The sequence below is a fragment of the Chaetura pelagica genome, unplaced genomic scaffold (assembly GCF_000747805.2).
Source record: "Chaetura pelagica isolate M959 unplaced genomic scaffold, ChaPel_1.0 scaffold127, whole genome shotgun sequence".
Classification (NCBI taxonomy): Eukaryota; Metazoa; Chordata; class Aves; order Apodiformes; family Apodidae; genus Chaetura; species Chaetura pelagica.
Genome location: NW_009953923.1, coordinates 1,329,604 through 1,352,956, shown reverse-complemented (window position 1 = coordinate 1,352,956; position 23,353 = coordinate 1,329,604). Strand labels below are relative to the sequence as shown.

Here is a 23,353-nt window from a genome sequence, read left to right as displayed (position 1 = left end):
GCTTGCCTGCCCGCCGCCGCTGCTGCCAAAAGTCCCAGCGCCGCTGCAACCGCCGCGTTTCCAGCGTCTGCACACCTACGGTCCCGGAGCCGCGCACCGACTGTCGCCGCTTTGTGGTGGGGGGGGCGACCTGCGCTTGGAGTGCCTGCAGCTTCTTTGCTACCCAGCTCATCCTACCTGCACTGCCGTGGTGAGACAATTCCGGCTACCCCAGCTTATAGGGGAAAATATAATCCAGCCATTCGGGCATACCTCTCCCCTCTCCTTCCAGCACTTGAATAAGATGTGTAACTAAGGTGTACCCATATATGTTTAATGTGTTGTAATCACTCCTTTTGAACCTCCTGCCCCAAATTGCTTTGTTTTCCCCACAATAAACCTTGCTGTTGTTAGAAATTTAGTAAGCACTGAGCGAGTTATTCACTCAAAAAAGTCGGGACATAAGTTCCTGTATCCTCTGTGTGAGGCGATACCCACGTGTGGATCTCTCAGCAAATCCTGATAAGTTAATACACTCCAGTAAGGAGATATAATAGGTCACGGATCGTGACAGCAGGAAAGTCATAAGTAACATTCACATTCCTTTTTGAATTGCAGTTAAAATGGAACTCATTGTATAACAATAACTGTTTTAATAAGGGTGGGAAGCAGAAACAGCTTTCATTACAACCTCAAAATATAAATTAAATTCTATTAAGTTACTTCAAAATAATATTTTTAATAAAAATATAGGAAAAATATCCAGTTTGCTAGGTGAAATCAATAGTATTTAGTTCAAACATTACTTTTAAATATGCAAATATACTTCAATGTTCATGTTATCTTACAGCACTGTAATCTCTGTAACTCAAAATGTATTTATTAATGTGGACTTTTGTTGGGTTTTTATGCAAAGAGTCAAGTGATTTGACATGTGCCAAGAACAAACCCCAGAAATTTCACAGCTAAACAGAATAAACATCTACTCTTAAAGACAGCTTTGGAACATAGCTTTATTCCAAACTGTAGACATCAACTGTACTCATCAAGTATTTCCACAAAAATAAATTAATTTATTCACATATACTGTATAAATTGCTTACTCCTTGGAGGAAGATCATGAAAGGGAAGGAGAAAAAAATCTCCCTGATTTTATTATAGGGTAAATGCAAACATTGTTGCTTTCTCTTTTCCTTTTCACCTTTGTTTTTATTTGGTAATATTAAATGTTAAAATACTTAAGTTAAAACAAGGGCCTAATGCATGGCAGTAGAGCATTCTGCAAACTACAGGCCCTTTGGGATTGCTTGGGAAGAGAGAACTGTAGAAGAAGTTCTTCATTCCAAATGGTTCTCCACTCCACAAAAAGACAAGACAAATTGGAAAGAATTATTTCTGATGCTTCATGAAACACTTTTGACTTCTCACGGCCCAAGTTCCCTCTCCTGTCTTTGAGGAAAGCCCTCTCAAAGGAAACCTCTACCCTCCAAGACTATCTGCATTACCCTCCCAAAGATGGAAATGAATGCTGGATGAGTACGGTCACGTCTTACCCATACAATGATCTGAAACTGGCATGCCAACTATCATGGTCATACTCTGATCTTACATGCTCCTTCCTCCACCTTGCTCAATTCTGATCACTATGAAACCTCAGCCTGGGGCTGCTGTGGGGGGTTTTGGAACAAGCAACTGAACTGCCATTTCCCCAGGGCCATGGGATGGCAGCCCTGCAGACCAGAGGACAACTCTAAAAGGAGTCAATGGCAAATTCCATATGAATTTCGATGCATTGGTGGTGAGGGTAGAAATTATAGAGATCCACAGTTCTAAGGCTACATCAGTGTCAAATAACCTGTAACAAACTATTACATCACTTGTGTATAGTTTGTAGCTTATTGGTAAGAACCAACATTTTGGTGAAAAAATTAGACTTTGCCCATTAGACAAAACAACAAAGGCTATTCTGATGAGAGTTGGAAAAGACAGAAAACAGGAACAGGATTTGTCTCTAGAAATGCATTTTTCAGCAAGGCTTAACATTAGGAGGCTTAAAACTACACTTTGACCAGAAAAAATCCATACTTGTGCTCCAGGCCTATTGTCCTGGTTTGAGCCAGGATGAAGCAAATTTTTCTTTTTACTGATTTTTTTTTTTTTCCTTCAGTAAGCTTTCTTGTAACTAGCAACAGTGTGTTCTGCTAGGCTGATAAGACAGTGGAATGTTTTTCTAACTACTGAGGCTTCAAGGCCGCACCTGCACTCTGCCGGCTCAGACACTGTGGGGAGATCTGTGACCCCCCCGTAGGAGGCTGAGTTTAGACAGACAGCAAAATTGGCCAAAGATATTCCATTCCATATATCTACGTAAGCTCAGAGGAAGGTCAGAGATCACAGAAGACAACTTCCTTCCTTCTTCTTCTCCCCTTCTCTTCCGTCCATGGCCGGCGTCCGGGGAGGACTCTGTTCATCCATCACCGTTGATCCTCAGCCTTGATCTCTCCTGACCCCCATAACTCTCTGCTTTCTCCAGCAGCAGCTCCGGGATTCCTCGGGACTCTTCCCAGTTCAGGGAAGTGCTGTGGGAGTTGCTGGGGTGGGGGGAGGCGAGAGGCTTTTGCCTACACCTGAATATATCTGTATATAATTGTATATATTTTCTTGTATGATTCATTAGTGTTTTAATTAAAGCTGTGTAGTTTAGTTTTCAATCCAGCCAAGTCTCTCTCTTTTTCTCTCTCTCCTTCCCTACCTGGGTTGGGGGGAGGGGGGATCGAGAGCATTGTTGTCGGACCTGAGTCAAACCGTGACACTTATTTATTACAGCCATGAAAAAAATACCTTTTTTCCCTTAACAGTTAATGCAGCTCTCACTTTAATGAGCAACATATTTTAATGAACAATTTTCATTGTTAATGAGAAAAATGCATGTGGGTCAAAACTGATTCCTAATTTGGCATTTATGGACTGTGATACTAGAAGAATAGTAGCAGCTCAACAAACGGAAAAAGGAAAGCCTTCAACTCCACAAAAACATTAGCACCTACATAGTCTTTCAAGTATAAGGCCTGGGTAACCACATGTAACTACATGTAACATTTAACCTAAGGCCTGTTTAAACTAGTTAAATTTTCTGAAAGACTTGCCAGCTGCCTGAATCAACAGCCCTGCTTCCATGGTGTTGTTCATGAACCAGGGTAGGTGTGCAAGCTAGACCATTGCATGCACTCATCTAACAGCTGCAAGATAGCTTATGTGCAACAGAATGCTTTACTGTCTTGTTGGCCTCTGAATGTCACACAGGATCTTGAGCTTTTCTCATCCAAATGAGCTTATAAACTAAACACTGATAGAGGTCATCCAAAACACATCTAATGGGTGGGGCTGATGTGAGTTAACACTTTCTGACTGCCCTGGCTCATGCCAGGATAGAACCAATTTTCTTCTCCGTGATTTTACTTTTCAGTAAAGTCCCTTCTAAATAGCTGCACTTGCTGAAATTAACAGCATGTTTTTCAGTCAGTGTCTGCTTCTAGGACGAATACCATTCCATGATTCTAGCTACAGATAAAGAATGGTACACAGAACCAAGACCACTGCTTGTTTCTGAAGAAAACATGTTATGCTCCGGAACCAGAAGGGAGTAAGGGGTCACTCCTACAACTTTCCTTTAGGGAGGAGCAGACCAGACAGACAACTAAAATTGACAAAACAAAGTATTGCATCCCATACTCATCATACTCAATATGAATTTGAGGGATCATGAGGGTCAAGCTCTCTTCGTCCATGGGGAGATTCAGCCTGTGTTTCTGCATTTGGCCCTGATCTGTGTGTTCCTGAGTGCCTACATTCCTGCACCCAGCTCCCATCCGCCGCTGACTCCAGGGAGTCGAGATCAGAACTTTCCAAGGGCCTGTCCTGCAGTCTTGGTGGTGACATGAGCGTTACTGGGGAGGAAAGGAGGGGCACGCAGTTGGGTTTTTTTATATATATATTTGTATATATTTCTTCCTTTTCCTTTCATCGCTACTGTTTCACTAAAGCTGTGCAGTTTAGTTTCCAACCCACATGTCTTTCTCCCTTGTTCCCTCTCTCTTCCCAACCAGGAGAGGGAGGAGGGCTAACAGAGAATATCCGTCATCTGCTTAACTGCTAGCCTAGCGTTAAACTGATGCTGATTCAGGTTCAGAAACCTCTGACAGGTTTAATGATAAAGGGGATGCTCATGCACAGGTGATCTGTGTTGAAGTGCTCAGATGACTCTACACAGTTGCTCTCCACTCCTGGAGATGATAGAAAGTTTCTGGCAAAGGATACTGGGCTAAGTGAAAAGCAGAAATTCACAACGTGCCCAGGGAGATTCTCAAGAAAATGTACTATTTTCACATAGTGTCTGCTAAGGCATCAAGGACCTCAATGACAACAAGACTGCTGCCCAAGAGAACAGACTAATGAGGCCTGTGGGGGGCTTTTTTAAAGTCAGAAACTGTCTTCCCCTGATGGCACAGAAAGATTTCTGAATTATTTCCTGCATTTGAGCTCCCTTAACTCATGTTGTATTGTGGGAATAAAGGACCTGGCCCTAGATGCAGGAGTAGAAAGCTAAATTAAACCTTTTAGTCTGTAGAAGATGCACAAAACCTTTGGCTCTCTTCTCTCTGTAGCAAAAGACAATAAACAGAGCTGAGCTAACCTGGACCAGAAGTTCACACCAGTTCCAAAGAAAGCTGAAACCAAGACTGGATGTATGTGCTGGCTCTTTAGCAAGTTATATTGCTGTATTACCATAGTTACTTTCAAAAATACACAATACTGCACAAGCTTTATTACTCATTACTGATAACACTAATGCTCCTGCTTGCTGTATGTATCAAAGCACACCAGCTGGGTATCATGTAATCATCTGAATTCCCTTGTGTGTATTCGGCATCAATCAATATCATATTCAGTCTTAACAGACCATCAAATCTAAAAATACCAGTAAAAGAAACCCAATGCAGGACACCTCACCTCATGCTTGCAAGCAGTGTACTTCTCCCTATCATCCAGAGGATATTACAGCTTCTGTGAATTATTGGCTATTTACAAAGGCAGAAAGAGGTAATAAATCTCCACAGCAGTATCACACAGCCTTGGAAATAAAACCAGCAAAACACGATGCTCAGTTACATTTGGATTTACCAGATTTTTGGGAGGAGTTTCAGACCTATTTGTTTTAAACCATTAACATAAGACAAAGCTACTTGGTAGTACGTAATATTGCAGAAGCAATGAGAAATGTCTCTGTGTGACTTCTGCTAGCATGTCAGAATCTCATCGAGTACAATCTTTTTATCACTGTTGGTTTGCTATTCTTTTCCCTCCTTCCAACAAAGAAAGTATCTATGAGATAAATCCAACTTTTCACTTCTAACAATGTTCTGGGGAAATAGCGAACTTTTTAAGTCAAAGCTTTGCAGACTCTTTTGCTTAAATTGTCAGAAGAAAAAACCTCCAGGTACAAAGTGTTGACTTGAGATGAATTTGCATCCCTAGGAATAAAAGATCCTATCTGAATAAAAAATTGTGAGCCATTTGAATCAGTTTGATTTTCATGATGATAATGAACTTTATTTCAATAAAATGTTCTCCATCTGACCTCCCTTGATCCAACTGAGTTCTCTCCAAAAGAATTTTTAAATAATTCTCTCCAAAATGTATTTATAAAAGCTTCTGACTTGCTCCTGTATTCTTTACACATGAGTCATACCAAAGACAGTATAACACAGAAATGTGCACAATATAGCCACAGGAAACCTGCATTGTATCATCAGTTTAAAAAAAAATACTAAACCTTAAGATTTTTGCACTTACTTGCAGTAGAACTGCAAAGGAAAGAGATTGGAAAGTGTTAATTTGCTAAATTCTATTCTCTTTGATTTTCTTTTAATCATTTTTTGTCCCTTCTGGGTACTACTACAGTCATTTGCATTAAGGAAGGTGTGCTTAATTAACTGAGTATAATGACACTCCCTTATGATCAGTTACAGTCATCTGCTAATGTTCAATAAGTGGGAGACTCTCTGATTTTTTCTTCTGAATGGCGAAAGTAAAAATAAATTCAATTCAATTAAATCTCCTTTTTTACCTTTCATCAATTCACTCCCATGCTGAATTAGGTCAGGGTGGTAACTGTTATCTCACCAATTTTAAAGACACTGGAAAAAATATTCTCTTCATCCCTACAATAGCTTCTTGGTTATTGGTGTATGTGAATGATACAGATGATACTGACAATAAATTACATACGCACACACTCAGTTTGAAGTTTGCACATCTTTCTTGCTGCAGCCAGTATAAAAGTGACATTCTTCTATCATGGATTTTAACGCACTGATAAAGATTCTGCTTTTAGTGTTCTCAGTTGTGCATACTATCAAATCATTACTTTAAGTGACACGACTGACTTAAAAGTAGACTGAAATGCTGATGCTATATTTAATGTCTGGTAACTAAAAAGTCTAATTTAAATAATCAATTCTCAATGCCACGTGTAAAAGACAACCTTAACTTACCATAATATTATTCTGTCTGCTGCACACCTGCTTGTTCGCTGAATGAGGAATGAAAAATAGCAACTTCTCAGCAACATTAAACAGCATTGCTTCCTACTTAGCATATCTGTTGAAACACATTTTCAGTTCAACTCTACATCAGGAGCATCACTAATCTCAGTGATTTGGAGAGAGATTTCAAAAGCATGACATCAGTTTGATTTGCTTCCAGTAACAATCGATAACATCAAAAGGACCACCATAGTATGGGTTCACCTTGGAGTACAAGAGTGTTTTCTCTAAACTCCAGTGAGTCAATATGATAACTAAACAAGACTTGAAAATTCATCATAGCTGGATATATTATCATGGTTTAATTGCAAAATTCCTATGTACCCAAGTCTACACTAGTCAGTGTTTTTGGTCAGACACCTCTAGTTACGCACAGGCACGGACATGTCACAGTTCCCCCTTCCTCACATATTCAAACATTTGCCACACATGGATGCAGGCCTGGTCATGTGATCCAATACACATCTCCCACAAAAAGGAGACCACAAACCTCTTGTCCATGCCACAAATGTTTATATAATCACATGATGGAAAGAAAACACAAGCACACCAGGGAGGCCGACATTGACAACACAACTGTAACCTAAAAAACAAAAGATTTTTGGCATACTTTTCAGATATTAGGCTTTACTAACAAGCATACAGTTTTATATCTTACTAATAATGAATGGAGCTACTGCTTAACAAGAGGCAGTATACAATGCTCTGCTACTGCCTAAGTTCAAGCAGCTGCACTTCAAGTGCAGTAAGCCTCACATGGATGGGGTACAGGAGTTGCCTAATCCTTCCATGTTCTGACTGCTTCCCTACCCTTTGTGCTTCAAGTATTCTAAAGCTGTTATCAGTTTAATTATAAATATTGATATTAGCAAAAGACATCAAATGTCAACTACCCTATGGCTTTGACTGATATTATTAATTTTCACATTAGTCATTACATGCCAAAATTATTTATCTAACAAAAACAGATTCAACTTTAAAAAACTGCAGCCATTAGTTAAGGACAATGTTCACAGAACTGCCATATGGAGAGGAATAAATGAATTCTGCAAGCAATTAAGTGCCAGAGATTTCTGATAACATCAGATAACATTCAGTGTATTCCAACATTTTCAATTCAACGTGGATTTCATCTCATTTAGGATGCCAGTATTAAAACTTTGGTTTCAGAAATCCACTATTATTATCATATCTGATTTAGGTTTTTTTTATTTTTTTTTTAACTTAGAGTGCTATAAAGTTGTCTGATCTCATCTTAGGCATTTAGCACAAAAAGATGTTACAGCATTGCATTATGTTTCAATAATTCCTATTAAGTCAATTTCTTTTAAATTATTATGTGTAAGTTTTAAGACTGAAACTAGTTAAGGAGTTTTTTGATGAAACTTAAGCATATTTTTTTCACAGAGATTATTGGACTATCCTGCCAATTTTAATAGCCAAATTCCACTCCATACTTTGCCTCAAATGTATGTGTGACCTTGACAGTCCACTATTTTCTCTGACTCAGTGATAAAACACATTTTTTAAGGCTGTGGTGGGGGTACAGCTTAGTTAGTTGAGGTTTTGCTTTAAAAATATCCACCAATTATGCACAGAAGACTGCTGTGCTCTGCTTCCTAGGAGCAAGGAAGGCTCAGAACTGAGATGGGTAAGAGCTGAAGTTCTGAAGGCTCCTGGGAGAAGGCTGAATATTCTTTTTCCCTGCATGCGAAGTTCACCAGGAGGGTCTGCCTATTTCTTCTTCTCACTTTTTGGCCCTGGGAAGAAAAAACATGCCCAGGGAAAAGAACAAATCAGAGCAGCAATATTAGATGGAAAAAGAAGAAACTGGAAGTTCCTTCTCCCTCTGGTCACAGTAGACACCAGGAGCCTTCCAAGTTGCCTGAAGTAAAAGATTTTGAGAGTGATTAAGAGACAGAGGCAGCTTCTGTCTGGTTGACAACCCCATTGCCATTCAGGCTGGTGCTGTATGGCTTGAGGAATAGAGAGGTCAGAGGTAAGTATCTTTTATTTTCTCAAATATGCTTTTTTGAAATAAAATGCTCACACAAATCAATATTACCTCTAACACTGCAGGTACAGGAAAAAAAGGTAGTGACTACGGCTACTTCAATGCAGCATCACCAATCAAAACGAAAATCAGCTTTCATTAATAGATTCATTTTTAAGGCAGGGATGCAAACAAGCAAAGCAGGCAGGATAAATGTAAGCCTTTCTCCACTTGTTTCCATCAGTAATAGGAGTTACAGAAAAATAAATGTATCAATACCTAAAGATGAATTTACTTGCGTTACTGGGAATGTAATAAGATGGAGTAAAAGATGAAGTTAAAATAAAGATGATATTTCAAAGGTTAAAAGAGATTAAGAACAGTTACTTTTCACAGGATATACTGAAATGTACAAAAAAGATACTCAGAAATTAAATTTTTAAATTACAAAACAAGAACCTTCTATGGACAGCTGAAAACAAGGGCTAGGGAGAACAATGAAGTTAAGTCAAAAAGCTGGTTGAGATGGCCCTCTACCAGACAGAACGGAACACAAATCAGATTGAAGAAAAAAAGAATCACTGGCAGAGGCAGTTAGCTGCTCTGACCCATTAGAGTTCGTGCTGCAGGAAGCAATCCAGATGTTTCAACTGAGACTCCAAGAAGTACGAACTACCTCTAAAGGCAGCAACAGCTGTAGGAAAGAAAGCCAGGAGTACAGATTTCAGTAGTCTGGGCCAGGAGAACAGCACAGGGAGTCAGAAACTAGTCCTGCACCTCAGTTTACCACAGCCACATTTTGGAGTTCGGCAAGTGCTGCATGGCATAAATCAGCTCTCAGCTCCAACCACATACAAGGCTGTAGCAGTACCTTCCAACAGAAACGTAATTGTATGTGGGGCCAAGTACTCAAGATTTATTGCTTGCCTTCAGTTTTGGAAAAACTGAGAAAGATGTCTTCAAAACTAGAGAAGATAAGGCTGTGCCTACTAAACAGGAACTTGCTCACTGACTACATTTTCTGTCCTAATCTTTAACTATAATACTGTACAGAGTATATTAACATATAGTTATAAATAAATGGTAGATATATACCTTGTTGGTTACCAAAGATGTATACAATTGTGTATTTGGAGCTAACAGAGTCTGGAGAATCTACAGATTGAAACAACTGCTTTCTGCCAATTTCACATCTGGCTGATGAAGACACTGCAGGTATCTAACCACATTTCTGTCACCAGGATACTTGGTTTAACATACTCAGGGATACATTTTTTAAAAACAACATATAATAACATCTCAGCCTCACACATAAATTCTTCAACAGACTTAAAAACTTATGTAATTTCTAAGACTTGGGCCTTCATTCATGGATTACTAAATTCTGAAATCATTATGTGCAAATACATATATACCACTAAAAATGCTAAACCTAATCCTTTAGGAAGCAGTATTTTTATATTTTTTTGGCTTAAACATATTGCCCCAAGACTCCCTATAACTGCCAATACAGATACTCTTCTTTATACTTCAACATATTTACAATATTACGCTTACTCTTTATTTGAAATCTTTAACTGACAGCAAATAGCCTACTTAAAACCACAAAGAAAGGCAATGTCAAACACAACACCCAAGGGGACAGAAATATGTGTGTCCACCAAAGTAATTTGGATTTTATTCTGTTTATAATTCTTCATCTAAAAGTAAGCCTGAGGGAATAAGCATTGTCTTCAGTTTGTAAATATGGAGAAAATTCAGAAATATAATTAGGCTGAAGATGTCCTATAGAAACCAAAACATAAGTAAATAATGGCTTTGCTTCTGCATTCCTATGAAGCAGTTTCACAGGAATTACTGTATAATATTCCTTGGAAAAATAAAGTTGTGTGATTATGTAGTTTTTTCTTTATAATAACTGGCACCAAGCCAGAATGGAGTAACCATCAGTAGGCAACACTTTCCTCAAGAACCAAATTAAAAGGTGGGAGGACTTTTGTCATACTGGGACAGCATCAATGGCTTAATCCCACAGGTTAGCCTGAGAGAGCAGATACTAATTTACTGCTACTGGAATATAATTGCTCAGTTGTGCATTTTTAAAAGGGGATTTAGGGATCACATTACCAGTGATTCTGAACAAACACTATCTGACTAAAAGTGAAATTTCTGAAGGACCTCTAGTAAGAAGAGGTTGGCAGGGAGAGAAGGCTAACTAACATGGCTCAGCTCAACCTTTAAAAATCAGCTGTAGCCCCAGACAGACAACTCTGTTCAGGAGCTAAAAACAAAATAGGTGGCAAAATGTCAGAACCACAATTACACAAGTCAACAGACTGACTTCAATGCAACAAAGCATTAAGACATTATGTAGTAACCATCTCATTTCGTCTGTGCTCTATTTGGAGCACAAGCTTTTAGTTTTCATGCTGGTGAAGGTCTGGGAGTTTTTAGTTTGTATATCTGAGTTCTCTTCTCTTTCCAATTCCTGTCTTCCCAGATGAAGTTATCACTCTTTGGGCTAAGCAGGTATTTGCCACTCATAGCTTGAGAGCAGGTATTTCACTGAAAAGCCCAGGCAGACTGATGCAATTTTAAAAAGGTAGAGGCTCAAACCATCATGCTAGGTTTTAATAATTACTGCTTTGAATTAAGGCTAGCCTTTGCTGCTGGCCTGGCAAGAGAGTCTACTAAATACATATAATCCATTTTAATTAATATTATTTAATAGGAAAGAAAACAATTTTATTTCTCCAATGGTATTTTCCATGATCGTAGAGTAGCTTCATCTGGTCCAACTTCCCAATTTTTTTCTCTCTCTCTTTTTTTTTTTCTTTTTTCCCCAGTTTCCTTTTTATTAACAATCTATCTGGACTTCAAAAAGCTTGAACTAGCAGTACATCAGGACTTACACTTGGCTACTCAAAGAAATATTTCTGAAGTGCCCATAAGCTTCAGAATCGCTGCTAAACAGTGTTGTTAGATGGTAAAGATAGCCACAGGAATACATGCAGCAAAATTTGAAAGGGAAATGCTGCTACTGCAATCCCCTCCACAGCTCCTCTTTTAAAAGATGGGTATGTCAGGATTTAGAGGAGTGACGCATTAGCAAGCCCAATTATCCGTGTATGCCTGTCCTCCTCAAAGACAAGCTCAGTGGGACCTGATACGATCAAGAAAAAGTACAGTTATGTGAATTGTGATGTCTTCTCAGTGGGGATCAACTACAGCTACAATGACTGCTGTGTATTAGATCTTGAGCTATACAGCAATGCAGCCTTGGAGTAGTCTTACGAATCTGAAACAGCACAAAGAACTTTCAAAGCCAGTCTCAGATTATCCCAAACTTCAAAGAGCTGAATGTAAAACTATTCACACAGGGAAAAAAGCATAAATCCATTGTTTTAACAAGCATATTTAGCACATGAAACTCTGTGTAGGAAACTGAGTGGTGAAGAAAGCTCACAAGTTTTAGTGGTCAAAAAACAGGTCCCACCTCGCCCACAAGTGCCACCCTCACAAGGGGCAGTATGAATCTGGCACTGGGAGGAGACCCTTGGGCCACCCCTGTCCAGGCTAGTAAAATGTCTGAGTGACAGTCATACATTCCAAAGATACCACCTTGCAGCATACACATCATATATTTCCAAAATGATTTTTTGAATTCTTTTTTTTTTTTAGTTTGGCCAAATATATTCAGCTAGGAAGAATTTTTCTGATTTTTTGTTTTCAGATGGCAGTTGTTCTCATCTAACTTCTTGTGTTGCAGATGCCACTTTTCAGTGAAAGAACACAGAAAATTAATTAATCAATCTACACTATAAATCTAATTGATGTACAATTATGATCAGCTACTGTAAGAAAAATATTTCTTTCCTCTGTTTTAAATATTTTCTTTTCTTAAACCAAACAGGTTTTTAGAGTTTTCCAGAAAAGAGAGACTTACTCTTTCCATTAACTTCTCAATTTCAAGAAAGTAAATATTAGAACTCTCAGTATAACAAGTGAAGATTTAAACACTTCCAAAGTAGAACAACAATGGGACTGATGTCAAAGTGTAAGACAAGTGTAACAAATATTGTCTGAGTGATCTATACACACACGACACATTCTGCATGTCTGATTGGCTTCCATTGGATGATAAAATAGTTTGGCTGACTTCCCAGAAAGTAACTGGATCAAGTTTCTACCAATCTATCTTCCCATTAAATCCTGCTAATAAACTCCCTTCTTCATGTGATGATTCTCAGTATCTATCTTAGAAGGAAAATAAAAATTAAAAAAGAGATCAGCTATGAAAATGAGTCTTCAAAGTAAGTGAGAAAAATATTAGGGAAGTTTTCTCTACGCTTATAGAATTCATTACAGTTCCTTTAAAACCTGGTGAACCTACAATGACCTACCTCACTGGAGATCTAGCACTGACAGCTTAAAGCAAATATACTCAGAGTTATAGGGCAGTATTGTCTTGTTTTAAGAGCAAATGTTGGAATGGAGGGGAGGGGTTACCAACACTGAAACAGTATTTACTTATATATATTCTGGCTCTGAATCAATTTTAAAGACTTCACAAGTCTTTTTGTGGAAATGTTCAAACACTTGTACTTTCAATTTTTTTCTAAAGAAAAAATATTTCATATACCAATAATTTTCCCTTTAGCTAATAATAAGTTTCTATGAAACAACTGACATGACATTTTACACAGTTACTATTATTCTGTTTGCCTTGCATGTGTGGTCTTTTCAACTCTTACCTTCACATTTTCTGGATGAAGCCCTCCAGGGTTTTTGTCCATGTACTGACATAAATCAGTGTGCTAAAAGAAAGTCAGATGGAAAAAAGTGTATTAATATCTATAGGACTGCAGCAATAAATACCCTTCTATGTCGGAGTGGACAGAACAAATGGAAAATAAGGAGATTTTTCAGCCTCACATGTGAACATGCACACTTGTACATTTGCACTCCATTTTATTTAACAACCTGGGTAATTTGACTGATATGAATATTCACCAAAGGTAACCTTTTTTTTTTTAACATCCTGTATATGGTAAATTCATTACTTAAATTTTAGTGTCATTTTACAACTTGTAAAGATAATATCACCATCAGCACTGTAATGATAATATCTGGAGGGAAGAGAAAGAACCTAAAGAGACAAAGAATTTTAAATGCTACTCTCATTAAAAACATTGCCTTTTAAATATGGTTTTGAGGTGATTCTAGACTAAAATGGCTTAACGGTTTAGAAAATAAATCTGAAAGGCATTGCATATCAGACTACTGAATGATACTTTCCAGCTCAAAGAGAAACACACATTATGCATAATTACAGCTACTTTCAAAAACAGCTTCACAGAAGACTCAAAACTAAGTTTTCACTTCACAGATGTCTACATTCCCTGCAAACATAGCAAAAAATTGCTGCAGAAAATAAGCAGGTTTGCAAGGTAAAGATCAATATTATTTATTAATTAATAATTATTTATTGCTTTTACAATGGCAACACTATTTTCTCTGAATTTTTCTCTTGCATTTCTTCACTTTCCTACTAGTCAGCAGCACACTTTCAAAGAAGCAGCATGTTGCTTCTCTCATTTGCTTGCACAACTCAGCTTCTGGAATTATGTTCGGAATAAGCAACACAAAAAGAGACTGACTCTGCCTCCCACATCTGGTTTCTGAATATATCTGGCAAAAATCATCCAGCATTCCTCGAAAAGCTACTTGGCAATACCTGCCTCACATACAGCCCAACTAAAGATAGGCAGTTTTCAAGGTGAGAGTTTTGGACAAAAGCTGCCTTTAACATAGCAGAATGGTTTCTTTGCAGCATTTCTGACTCCAGGAGCCATGTTCTAGTGCTCTTTTATGGAGTGATATGGATACAGAGGAAAATTTCACTTCTTCTAAGATACAAAACTTGTGCTAGCAACAATCATTCTACATAATTTTATCTTCTGTAGCCATAAACTATAAAAACACACTGTGCATGTGGAATTAACATTGCAACGACATTAAGATGCACTGGTCAATTAGGTTGTGAACTAGCACATCTTTTTTCAGGAATTCTTTCCCAGCTTCACGAGAGCAAGCCCTGACTGCAGGAAATTGCAGAGTCCCAAAATGAACAGTGTGAGTATCCCAAAGGAAGAGGTTATGCCCAAACAGGCAAAGCACACTAAATAGAACACAACATAGCTTCTTCCAAAACACAAGCTACAGTTAGCATTACTTCCATTAATTGTTAACATATCACTGAATGCATGTACAAAGAAAATGAAAAAACACAAGTCTACCAGTGAATAGGGACTGTCATTGAAGAGCATTTTATATAAAGTCTGTGTTTACTTTAAAGACTTATTTGTAGTTTCTGTAAAACCTTTACCACTTCAGGTATGTATTCCTCTTCTGTTCTCCCAGTTAGTTTGCTGATACTGTGCCAATAAGCCATGCCAAAACCAGATCACTCATCCTTCAGTATGCATCACTGCATTACCCAGTTTTGTATTCTTTTACGGTACCACTACCAAGGAAACACACTTGACCAAAATCATCTGTCAGCCTTGTCAACAGTTTGAAAAAACTGACAGTTTTTTAGTACTAACCCCAGCACAAGAGCCTACAAAATATCACCTACAGGTGATGACAGCTGGTGTCAAATAAGAAGTTTGGGGGATTCCCCCCATTTTAATGCATTATCTGTTATTGAAGAGAAATGCCAGCCTGGAGGAATAACATGTTCTCTTTAACTTAAATAAAAATATTTGAATAGTGAGAGCATCTGCAACTGCTTGGGAGATGTTTAAAAAAAAGCCTGAGATTTCACTTCAGAAACCCCAGCAGGGTGACCAGGGCAGTGCTGTCCCATCTCTATTATGGTGCCTCAGATAGACATGTCACAGCCCCCAAGCACAGCACATTCCTTGCACAGTCTGGCTGAAAAGAGGAGAATTAGCATTTCCCTGCGCTTCAATCTTCCAGCCTTTGTGACTGACACATAACCTTGTAGGTGGGAAACTTACTGCACTTCCTTTACCTTCTACTGATTTCTACAGTTTGCAACTAGTTAGCTGACAGCAACCAGACCAGAGGAAGAAAAACCTAATGCTTCTAGTGAAGGTCCCAGCGCTGAAGCCCCAGCACCGCAGCTGCCCACCAGCTGCACCTTTCCATTCACCAACACCTTTCTAAGAACATCCTCTCCAGAGTAATGTCACTAGGAACAGCAGTAAGTCATCTTTTTATTTCCAATATACTTGTAACAAATTGTGAGGCTAACTCCATTTTCTTGACTTACATTCCAGTTATTATTTGGATTCATTTCCTTCATACATGAACATCAACAATGTCCCTGTTTGTGTTACACATCATTCGCCTCCTCTTCATATCCAAAGGACTAGGACAACTGGGAGTCTGGTATAACCTTCTGCATCAATAGTTCCGTCCTTCAAAAACCAATTGCTCACATTCACCTAAAATTCAATGTAAGCAGCAATTTCTGCAGAACCCTGGAAACCTTACAGAGTCATTTGTGCATAAGTCATTTGGCATCTGTTTTTTTCCCCCACACATGTGCTACAGACACAGAGAAAGCTTTACCAAATCTTCATTACAACAGTAAGCAGAAATGGAAAGTCTTTGCCTCCATAAAACTAAGTTAGAGTCCTTCTCATACGTAAACAAGTAAAAGTAAACACTAGTAGACTAGTAAACACTACAGCAGCAACTGGGAATGCAACTTACAAAGTTACAGTACACTGTTCCTCACCTAAAAAAAAAAAAAAGAAAAAAAAAAGGTAGTGGTAAAGAAAATAGCAGCATCAGCTGCTTTTCTTTTCCCAAGGTAGAGGCTCAATGCATGTTGAATTAAAAATTAGTATAGCCAGGAAAGCTGACTGTGCTGCAGGGACAGCTACTTCTAAACCTGTTTTCCCTTTTGGCAGGCAAGTGTCTGCTCCAGTGCTTGTGTGCTCAACTGACACTGAAGAAAACAACATGAATGAAAATTTCAGGAAAGCATTCAAAGAAAAAACAGAGACCAAGCTGGATGAAAGCAGTTTTCTAAAGGTATTCCATGAAATTAGTACTATGTACATGAACAGAGTATTCTTCTTTCATGCTGTATTTTGACGTAGAAGGCAACACGCTTTCCCATGTGGAGCAGTGGCTGCAGACACAGCATGCCATCCTCTGACACCAGGGGCTTTGTTATAGTTACCACCTTGATCTAACAAAACTACGCACTAAAGGAAAATTCCCGATACAATTAGGTATTGGAAACGACATAAAACTATGTCAAAACAAGGAAGGAAGACAAGAAACAAACCAACCAACACACTCTTTATGGTCCTTTCTCTACAGTATCAGAGGGTGAGGACATCTTACAGGGAAGCAGAATACACTGGGAATGCAGCACAGTCCACATAATTGCAAATATCTGTCATGCACATTGTGATCCTAGGTGGACCTGGCTAGACCAATTCTGCTTTGAGCTTTTAACAACTCTGTCAGCCATACTGTTAATCCCCAACACACGTAAATCACCACAAGTTATCCCATGCTGACCAAACTCACAATATTTCAGCCTAAGTCTAAAATTCCATTAATTCATGCTCAAGTTTACCCACAACTATACAGACTCCACCAGTGTATTTACACCTATATGTAAAAAATAAAATCTATTAGCACTCCTCTGTTCATAACAGCTACACAAAAACAATGAATAGAGAAAAATTATGTTTCCATAGTGAAGAATGCAAAAGCTAGGAAGGTCCAGAATTACTGGGGTTTATCCAACCTTTTGTTTGCCCAATAAATGTACATTATGATAACTTTTTAAATGTGTAATGTGATCACATACTTTTTTCCTCTCACAGAATTAGACATACTCACTGCACAGAACAGGAGGTACTTGATTACAGAACAGCTGTGCTGTTTTTATGTTGTTGTTTTTTTCCTATTCTCACACAGCTTGCAGTCTCTGGCTTATTTAGTGCTTTGAAGGCAGAAATATTAATCATGCAGGCTTTCCTGCCCTGCTTATTGCTACACTATTCCCATGCTTCACGAACATAAAATAACTTCATAGCAATCCAGAGGAGATGTGGCATTATTTCCTTTATCAAGTAGGGAATTGAAGCAAAGAGAAAAAAGTTCTAAGTATCACTGAGCTGGGCAATTCTATTTAAAGCACTTTGGTTTTGACTTTCCAGAGTATTTGGCACCACTTCACCTTCTGTGTTCTGCCTAACTTCAGTTACAGCTGTGAGCGTACAGTGTTTTTGCACGGGAGACTGAGACTCATGCTGAAGAGCAGGTCAGTCATGTCTGAATTGCAGTGACAGCAACTTGTGATGCTGATGATGTTTCCCAACATAGTAGAGGCAGAACCCAGTTCTCCACAGCAGTACTACCTGTCTTATATTGAAACAATACTGTGAATAAGGCAGGAACCCCAGAAGACAGCCGAGTTCCAACATTCACAAAAACTAAGAAAAGTTCAACAACCACCATGTGCCTTCACTACAGAGTCCTCTGCAGAGCTGCACAAGAGGCCCTTCCACAAGGATAGCAAAAGGAGATCGCACAGGCCATCTTGCCTTAGCTTGGCATCCTCTAATTTTAAGAACTTGACTTTGCCACCTCACTACCACAACTGCACATTTGTGCAAAATCTGTTGTGCTTTTGAGTTAACAGTTAGATCTCTCCTCTCGCTACTGTGCCCTCTGGAAACAATTTCACTTCCTTCAGGGATGCAGACTACAATATTTGAAGTGAAAGACAAAAGCAAAGACTTTGAGAGGAGAAGGGAAATCTTCAAAGACATAGTTCTTAAGTACAAAGAACAATATTTTTGAAGCCTAGCACTTGAACAAATTTGGGGCAATTTTCAAAATAATAGCTCAATGCCACCCACAGCACAAAGCCTACCCATTCTCCAAATTCCAAGCCCATGCTGTGAGGCTTGAATTTTACAGTAAGGTCCTCCAGCTACAGCCTTAAGATATCTTAGTCATTTTGGCTGAAATTACAAATAAATATAGGCAACCTGAGACAGACTTTGGCTTCTTATTTCTTAAAATAATTTTACTTTGCTACACCACGCCAGAAGATCACTGCTCCAGGGTTGTGAATTGACAGAAACCCTTTCTTCAGTGCACATTTCAAGTAAGCAGACCTCCACTAGGAAACCTCTGACCCTTCCTGGGGCAGATGGCATGAGTTCTGGTGATACCAGAGACTGCGCAATGCCTCCTAGGACAGGGAACAGGACAGACTCAGCTATGCTAACTTAACCATTCTCCTTTTTCCAAACTGTATGTAGGCCAATGCCCATTTTTGGCACAAACTTCAATGAATCTCAAATATTTTCCTCCCTGTGATGGAGACAAGTATCTCAGCTCCTTCAGGTACATGAAAGTGAAGGACAGATTAAGTTACTTATCCAACATAACTGCTCAGAGTTTAAATAAAAATCAACAAAGTTATGAAAGGATTAAGCAAAATTAAGTTAATATCAAAGAACAAGAAAAAAAACAGTTTTAAAAAAAAATAAAAATGCAAACTTGCTCAGAATCTAACATTTTTCAGTCACTCCTCTCTCACACCATCAGCTACCATGACAATACCACTAAAAGTTTCATTTACCTTATGAAATATTGTCTCCGGGCTCACATGAAGAAATTAATTGGGGTTCTGCTTTAAACTTGTGGCAGTATATAAGTGTATGAAGGTCATTTGCACTCAGCAAGTCTCTGGCTTATGTTAGTGGACACATGTGTGTTTATGTTTCTAAGCATACTGTGTATAAGCATCTGCTGAAAGGAGAAGAATCCAGGCTGATATTTATACAGCTAAAGCAAGGTTTATATACATTGCATCCTACTTGTGGAAGAGAGAGAATGTTAACAACAAAAAATCAGACAAATGCTGATGGTTCAGACTCCTCCCTTCTCCTCTTGAAGAACGAATTCTAATTATGGATACGTAAACCACAAGTTACCAGTGTCCTCAGATGCTCAGTGCTTTGCTTTAACATCAACTGTTTTGCTCAACTGTCTTGCTCAGAAATCGTAGGCTGTGCTACCAAACACAAATGTGTTCAGACAAAGGGCAGGACATCCCCTTTCAAAGGCATGGTCAGTGACATAAAATCAGCTCTACTTTGTGAGCCCTTTTCCATAATAATAACGTGACTGTCATTCTCTTCTAATTAAATTAGTCACTTATACTTCCTATGTAATACATTCTCTCTCCGTTTTCCTCGTCAGCCATGATAAATCTCCATGTGACTTAGCTGTCCCATAATTCTGCCTAATTGGTTTCAGCTGTCATTTTTGAGGCTGAAATGCACAGAGAGCCTGGGGCTTGTGAATGGAACAGGAAGCATTTCCAACTGCATTCCCATCATGTAAAACCAGCAATGTGAAAGAACCCTTCCATTAAAACAAAAACGGGAGTATTTGGCTGCCGGCGATGCCATCACACAGCAGACAGATTGTGCTGCTCCACTGAGGCAGCGAGGCTGTTGCGAGCCATTCTTCTCTGTTCAAAGGAGAGCACAAATTATTTATGCCCTAGCAGTTTTACTGACTAAAATACTTTCCCTTTTGTCACCAACAAATTCTTAAACCGATAATATAATTTACCAATAAAAGCCCAGGCAGTAGGAATATTTGAAGTGACAAGAGAACAAAGAAAAGTTAATTCTATTTAAATGGCATGTATCCTCCAACCTAAGCACTCTGCAGATTACTGCACCATGGTTTAAACTGATTTCATGTTGCTGGTATTTTCAAAAGTGTCATAGACTCTCATTTTGAAGTGTTTCGATGGCTTTTTATAATTCAATCTTTTCCCCCTACAAAACGATGCAGTGTTGGCCATGCTAACAAAAAATTCCCTACGAGCTATCTAGAGGTGATACCTAAACAACTAGCAGAAGGCAACAGCACCAGCTGGGCTGAGCAGCAGGGAAAAGATACATATTAGGGATTCAAGAAAGAAAAAAACAACCCACAAGACACCTTTAATGAAAACAATTTTGCTAACAGATGTTTCTAGTGCCTTGGATTTCTCTCACACTGTCAAAGAAGATAAACATACTTCAAAACACCAGAACAATACTATATAAAAAAAGGAGGCTGGGTAGTGGGGGAATAGATAAAACATATACAAACCTACCTGAAAAACCTACAGAGAAAAGGGAATTCAGTTGCCTGAGTTTTGGCTGCTATTAAAAAAATGATATTTATTTATTGACATCAAGTCTCTATTCATTCCACAAAGAACAGTCAGGTCTGTGATGCTGACAAGTGAGAGACACGCTGCTGCAGAACTAAGAGATCTTCAAGACAATCCGTTTTTCTAATGATGCCAGTTTGTATTCTTCCTTATTCTTTGGCCACCTTAATACTTGTATCAGCCTTGTTTTCTTAGTAAATCAGATAATCAGACACATTAAACAATTCAGTGAGATTACTTTAACAAAAGAATGATATCTCAAGATCAGTAGGAATTCTTTAGTGTGATCAAAACCTAGCAGCAGATCATCAGCTTGTGCAAACTATGATGGACTTCTAGTTTCCTAAGTCAACAGGGCTGGGATAATTTTTACAAGCTTAGCAAGTTGTAATACATGTGCCCACACAGATGTGCGTGTGCACTTTTTCTTTAACTTGCTAAGTCATTAGGCTTCCACAGCTCTGACCATTATGTACACTATGTCCACGTATTAAAAAAAAACTCCTTTCTCCGGGCACAGCAGATACCCCTGAGCTCATGGTGAGAGTACTCACTCCAGGACCACATGGGCAGAACATGCACACAGCAGGGAAGCTGACAATCTACATACAGACACACTGCATTAGAACCATAGAATCATAGAACACAAGTTTGGAAGGGACCTAATACTGGCACAGTGCTGGCCATGGATGGTAGAGATGTATCTACACAAGCCGAGCTGGCACAGAAGCCTTTGCTATGGTGGTGTGCTGGGCTACAAGAGAAATTCCATCCTCAGGGCAGGAAAAAGCAGCACAAACACTTTTTATAAAGCTTTAGCATCCTATGGCAGACCTCTCTTCACACTGACCGAGTGACTATTTTCTGCCATGCCTCCTGATCCCAACTGTCCATGCATAATCTTAGCAATAATAAAAATTTGATAGGGAATATTGCAGTTCAGACTGCAAGGTACACAGAAGAAAAATGATGCTTCCATGGATCATAACCTCTTTATCAAAGTAGTAAAACAAGGAAAAATGAATAGGGCCTTTTAAGTTTCAAGTGTTAGCTTTGTCTATTACTCAAGCTTGACTCTTCTTATTCACCATTCCTCAATTATTTTTTATATCATAAAACTATAAAGATATCTGTAATTACTGATCTCTTCATTCTGACTCCAGGATTTTTATTTATGTTACCATTATTATTTTGCCATAATCCAAAGTTTCTGTTTTCCAAGATTTCATGGGTGTATTTGCTATCATTATGATTAAGTTAGTACAAAGCTGCATACTGCTAGTTCAGAAAAGAAGAATCTATTTTTAAGATTTAGAATTATTGCCACCATCGCTCTCCAAACAGCCAGTTGTTTTGTTTGATGGAGGTTTTCAGTCTGCACCGAATAAATCAGAGCTTCTCATTTTAAGATCAATTAAACAGCAATTACAACCCACATTATTAAAGAGTCTGAGAAAAAAGTTTAATTAGATTGGACAGTCTCTAGTGCAAGTTGCGATACTGTCAAGTTTCATCTCAGAAGCATTTGGGCAATGCCAGTTTATAACTTAAATTAAAAGATAAGGAATGTGTGGGATGCCACCAGAATATTAGTGATGATAGAGCTGTCCAGAAATCTTAAACACAGAAATAATCAATTACTAAAAAAAAACCAAAACACACACACACAAAAAAAGGGAAAAAAACCCAAACAACTACAACAACAAAAAATCCCCTAAAATTAGAAAGATTTTAATTTATTTTTTTTAATTTTGAAGTACGTAATTTCAATAACTTAGATTTTTTTTCTTCAATTTCTCATACAGGAAAGTAACAGTGTGTTCACCTCACTGAAATACTACATGTATTCATATTTAACTGGTAAAAAGATACAGAAACATAAACATAGCATCTTAGAAAGAAAAGAAATATCAATTTACCCATTGTCTACTAGCAGTGACATGCTACTCTGCTGATTTTTTGTCTAAACTGTTCTTATGGATTCTCATCTCATCCTTTTTTTCCCTAACTCTGAACAGCCCTACTTAATTTGACTTTTCCTCAGAAGCCTATATTCTATATATTTGCCCATTCTTGTTTTTCCCCCACCTCCCCAGTCTCCAGTTGATTCATGTTTTCCTTGTGAGTACAAATTTACCATTTCAAGGGCTTTACACCTTTCAAGGGGTGTTATCACTGCCATATGCATCTTAATACCTGTGTGTGTTTTTTATGGACTACAGTGATGTAATTTTTATCTGTAATTTAGGAAAAAAATAATTGACATCTGTCAATACACAGAATATCTCCAGTATTTGGTGAGGTAGTAAATTGTACAAAGAATAGACATTCAGATACAGCCTCCCAATCTGTTGCATTGTAAAACTTGATTAATCTGCTTAACACATCTATTAATCAGTATGCACCCTCAGTATGAAGCCTACACAAACTTTGTGAGATTCTGCAGTCACAATGATGAGGCAAAATGAGTAACATTTTTCCTCATCCCTCTAGACCTGTGTACATTTCTTAGCCTGCTACTATTTTATT

At 38.3% G+C, this 23,353-nt stretch overlaps 1 protein-coding gene across 2 annotated transcripts in view; it reads right to left on the bottom strand.

Annotated features, from left to right (window-relative positions):
• CDK14 (cyclin-dependent kinase 14) overlaps window positions 1–23,353 on the bottom strand; it is a 254,892-nt gene that overhangs the window by 159,820 nt on the left and 71,719 nt on the right. For both annotated transcript variants that reach the window (XM_010001563.1, XM_010001564.1), the window contains one exon: window positions 13,332–13,394. In XM_010001563.1, coding sequence (XP_009999865.1) covers window positions 13,332–13,394 — 63 coding nt within the window. The remainder of the gene's footprint in view (window positions 1–13,331; window positions 13,395–23,353) is intronic.